General features: G+C 51.3%; 1 protein-coding gene across 1 annotated transcript; it reads right to left on the bottom strand.

Annotated features, from left to right (window-relative positions):
* Nucleotides 1-7455: 7455 nt before the first annotated feature.
* On the bottom strand, nucleotides 7456-9828 carry DMRTA2 (DMRT like family A2). Its single transcript, XM_031505487.2, has 2 exons — nucleotides 9336-9828; nucleotides 7456-9190 (listed from the first exon to the last, which is right to left on the bottom strand). The coding sequence occupies exons 1-2, from the start codon at nucleotides 9826-9828 to the stop codon at nucleotides 8313-8315; spliced, it is 1371 nt and encodes a 456-aa protein (XP_031361347.1). The 3' UTR covers nucleotides 7456-8312.
* Nucleotides 9829-10275: the final 447 nt, after the last annotated feature.

The raw sequence follows: 10275 nt of genomic DNA, 5'->3' as shown, positions 1-10275 counted from the left end.
GAGGAGTAAAATAAAAAGGCTGTGAGGCTCCTTGAAGAGCATTAGCTCCACTTTTGGCCCTATTTTCAAGAGTACACCTATCACTTATCACCTCCATCACCACAGACTTCCAGCTTAGCAGAGCCATTTCCTTCTCAAGAGCTGAGTGTCCCATTTTCCAGCCCTGATTCTAGTTAGCCACAAACCTTCCAGCCAAGCAGACTGGTATCCTCATCTCACACAGGTTTGCAGCCCTTTCCAGATCCAAGATATACATGTCCTTGCTTGCCAAGACAACACAAGTTCTTCTTTCAGTGACCCAGGTACTGAAAACTAGCTGAGCCCTCTCCCAGGAGGGAGATTAGGGAGCTAAAGTGAAATGTGCATGGGGCAAGTTAACATTTCAGCCTGGCATCAGAATCCAGAGACCTTTCCATGCCACCCTTAAGAAGTCCCTCAGTGATGGTGACACACATGACAGTGCCTTTGCCAGCTTCTCCAAGTGCCTGGCATGAGTGTGAGGTACACCCTGAGCATTTGGAAATGTTTACACTCCCAGTAAATTATAGTTGGGTTAACTCATTCATCTGGTGTGCTTTGGGAAACAGATTATATTTGTAAACCACATGATGGGCTAATCTTCCCCCAAATCCACCTACCAGCAATTCTTATGTTTTATGCTACCAGCAATTCTTATGTTTCTAGATATTTTCCAATGGATCTGAAAACAGAAATTCAGTTAGTGTTTTGATACCCTTTTCACCATTGAACAGAAAAAACATTATAATATAATTATTGTAGAAAAGAGGCCCTGAATACCCTTTTCTGCTCCCTTCTGGTGACATGAAGCTCTCATGGAGAAGGGTAGTTTTTTTTGAGAGGCTGGAGCCATGTGTTCCTTGCCAAATCTACTGGAGCCATTCTCCTACTCTTGGCCTTACTGCATCAAGATTACTTTCTGTGTCAAAGTAAAGCTTCAATAATGTGGATAAAAAGAATGATTAGAGAAATCAAATATAATTCATCCCTCTAAGCAGGAAAAAAAGCCAGGCATCTCATAACACACATTCTAGCACACTGGACAGAGCATTGCAATTTTAGTCCTGTGTGCCTGATCATTTGACATTTACTCCTATTGAACAGGCCCTTAATTAGATTCTCCTGCCAGAATAAGATATCTGACTCTCCCCTTACAAAGCAAAGGCTCTCCAAAGTTATAATCTCCACTACCTGCCCCATTCATTTAGCTGTAAATATCTATGGCTAACCTTGCAAGCAGGAGATTTAGAAAACTCAGGAAATCCATAGGTCCTACCCAAGGTAAACCACGGGCTTCCCCAAGCTATGAGAGGAAATCAATATCCCATATCCCCCTTACAAGGAAGCGAGGTAGTGCTTTGATACCTTTGTTCCCTGTAAAGCTGTTTCACTGCCGAGTCCTCCTGCACAAATCCCAGCTCCTCCTCGCTGTCTCCTCCTGCTGCTGTTGCTCCTCCTGGTTAGAGGCTCGTGGTCTCTGTCTGGATCCAGCTCCCTTTAGCAGGGGTCATACTCCCCTCCTTCCCCTGACTCCAGGTCCTGCTGACCTTGAAGTCCCTTTCAGGATTTGCTGAATGTTTTATAGGGGCCCTGCCTTGCTGGCCCTGCCTCTGTCTCAATGAATTTCTGTGAACCTCTCCTATATTCTGATCCAGGGCTAGTACCCCATTTCTCTTCCAAACATCTGATTTTAGCAACAACCTCAGCATTTTAAAGCCAGCCAGTCTTGTTAAATCTCTCTGTAAACATAAACCCCAAGCAGATCTTTTTAAAAGCCTTTGTAATTCATGCTTTCCATCTGCCTGTCAGACCACATGAAAAGATCCACTCTATGTTTCTGGTTTCCTTTCCACTTCCCTCTTCTCCTCAGGAGCCTGCCCTGCTGTCATGAACCTACTAAAATTTGCACAGATCCTGCCCATCTATTATATTTTCCCAGTTAAACAGGCAAATACTTGCTGATGATATATAAGGCAGATCTGTAACTACTGATGGGTAATAAGACTTTGGATGACCTGCTTTCAAGGGATTTCTATATCTTTTTTCTGAATTTTTTTCAATGGTTTTATCCACTTACTTTTTATCTACTCATGTATTGAGGGGAAAAAATAAGTTTTTAGAAACAACATTAGCATAACTTTTATAAACTACACAGCACATTAATAAGATCCAAAACAAGAAAGGAGGGAATATAAAACAGAAAAGAAAAAACCTTGTCTGAATTCCTACTAGCTGCAAAAAACATTCTCACACAGAGAACATGCCAAAGGATTCACCCTTACCCCTCACAGATCTGCATTACAGGGTTTTTGTGTGAAGTCAGGAACCACATAGCACCATCTCTTACAGAAAATTAATCCACAAACCAATATATGACAAGATTTTGCTCTTCCAGGCCATCAAAACAGGGCTTTCAGGAAGCAATGCTTTCCCCCCTGTAGTTTAGAGTTCGAAAGGATTTAAGATAAGACCTAAGACTTCAGCTCCCACATACAGGTAAATCCAATACTGCAAAAAACAGCATTCCAAACATAATTATCCCCCAGGCAGGTGTCTCATCATGCCCTTGTCCACTTCTGCCAGATTCATACCTGGAGTGAAGAGGAACACATGCTTATGCCAGCTTCTGGATTGAACAGGCCTCAGACCAGACTTCATTATGGTCATAAGTGTTTACCAAACAGCCTGTTGCAGTTAAAGCTATCAGTAGCAGCCTGGTCTTTCAGCATTTTCATCTCTCTCGATGTACTTGCTTCCACATGACCAATCAGTGAGTCACCGTGAGAACAGCCAGCACTGTTCTACACCAGCAGCCCCTTGCTCAGCCTTGGTCTTCATTTGAGTGTTCGTGTAATTGAGCCTCCTGACCCCTGAGCAGCACCTGAGAACACTAATCTGAAATTAGGGACTTTCTGTCTTTTCCTTGAAAATGCAAATCCCACCATTCAGGACCACCTTACCCAGCCTGTGCAGAGCATAACCAAGACTTAAAGGTTCCCTCAGGAAAAACACATATATAGAGATATTAGATATATTATTATAATATTAGGTAATGCACAGCAATTGATGCATTTTCATCTTACTCCTGTAACATAGACACCAAGATGTTATTTTAGTGAATCTTAATTATTTACACAGCTCTTAATACTGCATCCCAGTTCTCCATTAGCTCTTGTGAGCCTAAGACCCCATCAGCCCTTTGCCCTGTTCTTCTCTTCTGGAATTCACCCCTTCCCTCCTCTACACCCTTCTTTTACCTTTAGGCGTTATCCAGCACCAGAATTTCTTGCCAATATACCTTCTCCAGCTGTTTTCCTCGCATCGCTGCTGGGCAGGGTGAGGCAGTTCATCCCCGCACCCTTTAACCTCTTCGTCCCCCAGGGCAGGTCCCTCGCATTAACAGCACCTCCCCCGCATCAGCACCGCACCCTCCTTCCTTTGCCGCCGCACTCAGTAATTCCCACCAAACCCATACCCGGCCACACAATTTAACAGTGAATTCAAGGCCCAGGGGCACTGCCCGGCTCCCGGGGCTCCGCTGGCCGAGCCCCGGCCGCTCCCGGGGAAAGGCAGCAGCAGCTCCCGCTGCGCATCATCCGCCGGCCCGGCGGTGGCCGTGGCTCCCTGGGTCAGCAGCATCTCTTCCGTTGGTTACTAGATTCCCTAATTACATAGAAATGAGGGGTAGTGGCTGGAAAGGAATAATTTTCAGGTTAAAGTGTGTGTTTAAATTAATTATCTTTTTTTTTTTTTTTTTTTTGACGAAGTGGGTTTTTTCCCCAGTAAATTCGTTTTGGAGATTGGATACAAACCAGCTTTGTGGAGTTTCAGGGGTTTTTTTCCCGTGCCTTTTAGTTTCCGAATTTACGGCTAACGGCGGGTTTGTGGGGGTTTTTTGTGGTTTTGTTTTGTTTTTGTTTTTGTTTTCTTTCTAATAAAAAGGTAGAGAAGAATAAAGAGGAAACTGAAAGGAACAGTAACAGGGGGGAAATATTCTTTTGCAACGGTGTATTAGTATTTCTGTCGAAATGAGAGATGGAAATCGGAATGAATTTTCACGTGCCTCAATTGGTGCTAAAGGCAGCAGAAAACGATAAAACACTCCGTTCCTCTCCCGGTGTAACTCCGCGTCCCTCGTTCCATCTGTTGAGTTCCAGACGTGCCGCTGCTCCCCCGGGGCTCCCTGGAAGCCTCCGCCGGCTCTTCCTACGGAGCTGCTCCTCCTCGTTTCTTCCACCTGCTTAATCACATTTAAATATATTAAATACTTTCCCATTGTTGTTCTGGCATAGGAGTAATTGCCGCAGTTGCCATGGGGATGTTATGACAACACGGGGGGGATGCCCGCGCCGTGAGAAGAGGCAGAGGTGTCCCCTCGCCGGGGGACGTGGGAAGTTCGTGCGCCTGACACCGGCGCTGCGCTCCCGCCGATGAGATCAGCCCGGGAGCCGCGGGGTACCTGGTGTCACCCCCGCCCTGGGGAGCACGGAGGAGGGATGGCCGGGAGCGGGGCCGAGGGGTGGGACGGTGAGAGCCGCGTTCCCTCAAACGCTGCCACCGCGGCAGCTGTGTTTGCTCAGCGCCGGCACAAAAGGCTGCCCCGCCCGTGAGAGGCACCCAGGGCCGGCCCATGCCATGCCATGCCATGCCATGCCATGCCATGCCATGCCATGCCATGCCATGCCATCCCATCCCATCCCATCCCATCCCATCCCATCCCATCCCATCCCATCCCATCCCTCCTCTCCGGGCAGCGCCGGGATGCGGGGTGGTTTCCAGCTTGGGAAACGGGGCAGCGAGTCCCGGCACAAGGGCGCAGCGCTCCCGTGGCCGCGGGAAAGACGGAGCGGGACTCGGGGCTCGCTCCTCGGTCTCCAGTAAAACAGCTCATCCATGTCCCCGCTGGAGCGGCCCTGGCTGCCCAGGGCGCCGCGGGGAAGCAGGGCCACCACCGTTCCCTGTCGTGGGTGTCCCCCTGGCCCCAGCAGCGGACAGGAGAAGCGACCCCAGCCCGCTCCGAGCCTCCTCCAGCCGCGGGGCCCGGCAGGCAGCCGGCTGTGCGGAGGGGTGGGGAAGAGGCGGCTCTGGGAAGCGTGGGAGGGTAGCGGGGTTCCCCCCTCAGGCTGCAAACCAAACTGGCCAGCCTGGAAAAGGCCGCCCCGCTGCCCTCCCCGGCCCCGCTCAGCCCCAGCCGGGCCCGGCCGGGCTGCTGCGCCTGCCTGGCAGCGAGCACGGCGCGGGGAGGTTCATTTTAGGTGAAGGAATGTCATTTCGCTACTAAATGGTTAGTCTAATTTGATCTTTATTATGCTGTGGATTAGGACTGATTCATATTAAACACGAGTGCAGTTAATATAACTCTGGAACGTGTCCCGCTGTATGTACAGCAGCCGCTGCTACAGCTCCGCCGCTTCCTGCGACCCATGGATTAAGATTTAATTAACAGGGAAGTTTGCGAGCGCTCGCCCGCAGCCTCTCTGCTTCACAAATAATTTATACTCGGTTCCGCCGATTTTTATTCAAGTGACAGCATTTTATTTTACTCTAAAAGGGACCTGAATATTTTATGTTCTGACAGAGGTTTCTGTATACGAACCGCTCCGAGGCAGCTCCAAACCCAAGGGGCTTTTTTCTTTTTTTTTTTTTTTTTTTTTTAATCTGTAGGAATTACTTTAGTACGATAATTTATCAGACCCTCACCCCTCCTCCCTCCTCCTACTCCCCCCCAGTCTAACTGCCTAAACTACCCATATGAAAGTTAATCGTCGTGATCCCCATTGTCGGTTGTATAAATCCAAGCTCAAGCCAACCTCCAAGACACGGCAACAATTCTGATAAATTGTCCTGCTCGCCTAACTACACAAGAATGGCTTTCATAATTAAAAGGGGAGCTGAGTTAAATCAACAGCTCCTAAGCCTTTCTCAACAGGGCTAGAATAGGAGAAATGTGGCGACCTGATTTCTTTAAGTAGCAGCTCTTTGTAGCCCGTTCATAATCCTAGATATGGAAACCCATCCTGCACAAAGTCAGCTGCCAACCAAAAAAGAAAAAAAAATAGAAAAAAAGTTTATTCAGATGCTCAACGTCCATCTTTTTTTTTTTTTCCTCAGTCTAACATAACCCTAGCACTTTATAACCAAACAGACAACTCCTTTTCCAATTAAAGTGGAATTAGGAAACTCAATCAAATTAGCTCACTATTAAAGCCCTTCTTTATTAAACCGTTTTATTGTAGTAATATTAAGTTTCACCCACTCTTGGAACACGAGACTTTAAAAAGTTTCCCTTACGATATTGATTTGGCTGCTCCCAGGATGGACTGGGGTCAAAAGTATTTGCCTAGGTGTGATCTGCAATATTTACTTACTTTTTTGTTGGGGTCTTGTTTTGGATTTGATTTTGGGTTTTGGGGAGATTTTTTAAAGAAAATCGTAAAATTGTATCCAAGTTGATCAACCGCATGCAGGATTGAAGAATTGCGTTTTGATGCAATTTGATTTTACCCAGGAGCTTCCCTCCATAGCTGCGGCAGGACTCCTGTCCTCCCAGCCCCACCAGTATATTAACTGGTTGGTAGGAGCCGCGCTGGCAGCTCCCAGCCAATGTTTACACAGTTATATTTGAAGTGAGAAAGTAAACAGTCCAGCTGTGCCACGGAGCGGTTCGCTGGGATTAGGTTTCCATACCAACCAACTTTAGGAGCTTTTACAGTCTTAATTCAACCATGCACTGAACTTGTTCTTTGTGAGTAATAGTTTTCCTGGGCCAAACACTCCCAGGACTGGCAAGAAAGTCACGCTCCGGCCTTCGGGGATCCCTTCTCGGGATGCACGGGGGCACGCCCGCTGCCCCCCGCTCATCCCAATACAGACATAAATAGAGGCAGGAAAGCCCTACTTACTTTTTGATCTCGGAGAACATTTGGACACCATTACCAAAAAAAAAAAAAAAAGAGAGAGAGAGAAAATAAAAAAGCCACGCAAGTAGCCTTTACCCATGGATGAGGGTGAAGGACACACAACTCTGAAAACGGAGAAACCTTCCCTGCGCTGATTTTAACTCATCCACCTCTGCCGCAAACGCACATTTACATTCTAAAAAAAGTCATTATTATCGATCCCTGTTCTTATTTTGACACAAAAAACACTTGAAAGGCACAATCCGATTTCAGATACAAGGGGTAAAACCTTATTGCTGCTACACAACCCGCAGTTCGCAAGGTGGGATTTGATTTAACCAGGCTTCTCTTTGCGACAATGCCAAATTTCCAAATTTCCTAAATATGTCAAAAAACATCAAGATATCAAGGGAAGAAATCCTGCTTAAATTTATACCTCTGTTGGTTTTTGGGGGATTTTTTTTTTTCTGCAGGCATAAATAAGAAAAAGACCAGAAATAAACGTATTTGACAATTTCAGTTGATAAGGAATTTGCTCTTGCTTGTTCGCTTCATTTTTATTTATAAATTTATCTGAAGAATATCTAGTTTGACCATGATAAAAATGTAGTAAACATGTTTGTACTATTTGCATAAACTCCTTTAAATATTGAATGTACTTGTCAAATGAATTTCCCATTAACACATTTCCATAATCTCATAAAATACCACTTACCATTCATAAGACCGATTTTTTTTTTAATAGAAAATAACATTTATTTCTATGAAATGGAAACACAGAATTACCTGTTAGAAACAGCAAGAAGTTTGCTACATCGGAACAAGAAAGCAATTTTCTTGCAGATCACAAATGAAGGAGGTTTATTAAACCATCATACACCATTGGCGCCAGGGTCCTACGGACAGTTACAAATATATCTACTTTCCAATGTTATATACAGACCGCAACGTTTCTGGGGGCGAGAAGGAAAAGGTTTTCAATTTGACAATGTTTCATCTATATGCCTGGTAAGTATTACAATGCGCTGCCTAACCTTTAGCTTAACGTTAATACCAAGTTCACCTACGAGTTACATTAATAACTTAGATTTCCATTTTATAACATTATACACTTGCTAGTATACATATATATATATGTATGTGTGTGGGAAAGAGCGCGCGTGTGTGTGCACACCCCACGACGCGCTGAGGATATCCATGCTTATGGCCATAAGCAACGAAGAGCGACTCATGTCTGGACAATGAAAAGTGCACCTTTATCACCTTAATACACCTACGCCTGTCCGCGCCGGGCTCTGCACGCAAACACCGCCTGCACGGAGGGGAGGAAGCCACCCGCGTCCGTCCACCCGTGCCTACCTAGCTACCTCTACACAGACGAGCTTTAGGAAGCCGCTATTGCTTCTCGGGGGTGTTGTTGACCATGGGCCCGTAGAGCCCGCTGGAGTACACCTGCTCCTTGTGCACGGCGGAGCGGTCCCGCATCAGGTCGCTGAAGGCGTAGTCCACGGGCGGCCGGAACCCCAGCGTGGGCATCAGCCCGGCCGTGGAGTAGGGGGTCATGAAGGCCAGTCCCCGGCTGTGCGCCGAGTAGGCGAGGCGCAGCGGGTTCAGTCCCAGGTGGGTGCCCAGGGGGTAGGCGCCGGCCTCGGCCCCGAAGTGCGTGGCGTTGGGCTGCAGCGGGGAGAACGCGGAGCGGCTGCCCAGCGTGCCGATGGCCGGGGCCATGGCGCCGGCGATCAAGGGCCGGTGGTGGGCGGCGGCGGCGGCGGGGGTGGGCGGCAGGCCCTGCAAGGCGCCGTCCCGGGCCCAGCCCTCCTCGGGGCCCTTCTCCGGGCCGCGGTTGTTGAGGATCTGCTCGATGGCCTGTACCACGTCCCCGCCGCAGCCCTGCAGCACCAGCTCCAGCACGCTGCGCTTGTGCGCCGGGAAGACGCGCGTCAGGATGTCGATGGGAGTCCGCTGCCGGCCGCCGGCCGAGGGCGACGGGTCCTGCTCGTCCTTGTCCGCCTCCGAGCCCGAGTCCGAGCCCAGCGGGCTGATGGAGCCCGGGCTCTCCTCCCCCTCCTTCGGGCCCTTGGAGACGGGAGAGCTCAGGAAGGACTCGCCGTCCCCGTTCTCCGAGCCCGAGCCGTGGCGAGCATCCGGGGACGAGGTGCCGGGCACGGACTCGCCGTCCGGGGAGAGGGGCTTCCCGCCCGCCTGCTGCGGGGTGACGGCGCGGCTCGGCAGCAGCGTCTTGGGGAACAGCTCGAACTTCTGCATCTTGGACTCTGCGGGTCGGGGGTGCAGAAGGAAGAGACCGTCAGTGGGGCTGCCCCTGGCGGGCCCCGCGGAGCGCCCCGCTCATCTCCCGCCGCCTCTCCAGGCCCCTTCCTCCCATCACCCCCGCTCCGAGGGCACCCAGCGCGGCCTTACCTGAGGCGCCGGCGCCTCCCTCGCCGCCGGCCCCGGCGCAGACGGAGCCGAACACCTCGTACGCGGGCCGGGGCGGGATGATGCCGTTGGCGGCCGCCAGCGCCAGCCCCTCGGCCGTGCCGTAGAGCAGCTGGAGCTCGCGGGCCTCGTTCTCCTCCTGCGCCTGCTGCCGGCGCAGCGCCACCTGAGCGGCCATGACGCGCTGGCGCTCGGCGATGAGGGTGCACTTGGCGCACATGCAGTCCTTCCAGCGGCAGTACCGCTTGTGGCCCTTCAGCGCCGACACCACCCCGTGGTTGCGGCACCGGGCGCACTTGGGCGTCCGCGGGTACTTCTCGGCCGCCCGCAGCAGCAGCGGCGGCGCCCGCAGCAAGCTCCCGGCCACGCTCACCGGCAGCGTGGCCGCCGCCGCGGCCGCCGCCGCCGCCACCGAGCTGGGGGGCACCGGGGGGGGCGCGGCGGGGACGCTCGGCAGCTCCGACCGCAGCTCCATCCCGGCGAGCCCGCCCCGAGAGAGCGGCCCCCCCTCCCCGGCCTCCCCCAAAGCGACGCGGGGCGGGGGAGCCCCTGCGCCGCAGCCGCGCCCGGGCGCGGAGAGGCTCCCGTCGCCTTCAAGCGCAATCACGAGTGGGGGGCACACAGAGCCCCGGGAGCGGGCATGCAAACCCCAGCGCCCGTCCTCTCGCCTCGCTCGACGCCCCCGGCCCCCCGCACCAGCACACGGCCCCGGAGCGGGGTTCAAGTGAGGAGGGGCCCGTCGGGAGCCGTTCCGCGCCCTCCTCCCCTCCGCGCCCGAAAAGCAAAGCTAACACAAGAAAATCCAAGAAAACTTAGATCACTCTCGCTTCCTTGCTCTCCGTGCGCATCTGGCGGGGCAGCACCAAGTTCATCGCGCCAGGCTCAAAGCCGACCTCTCCCGTCCGCTCTTGCGGGGTCGCCG

This window comes from Lonchura striata, chromosome 9 (genome assembly GCF_046129695.1).
Source record: "Lonchura striata isolate bLonStr1 chromosome 9, bLonStr1.mat, whole genome shotgun sequence".
Classification (NCBI taxonomy): Eukaryota; Metazoa; Chordata; class Aves; order Passeriformes; family Estrildidae; genus Lonchura; species Lonchura striata.
The sequence above is the reverse complement of the archived record's forward strand: the minus strand, read 5'-3'. Positions and strand labels throughout refer to the sequence as shown.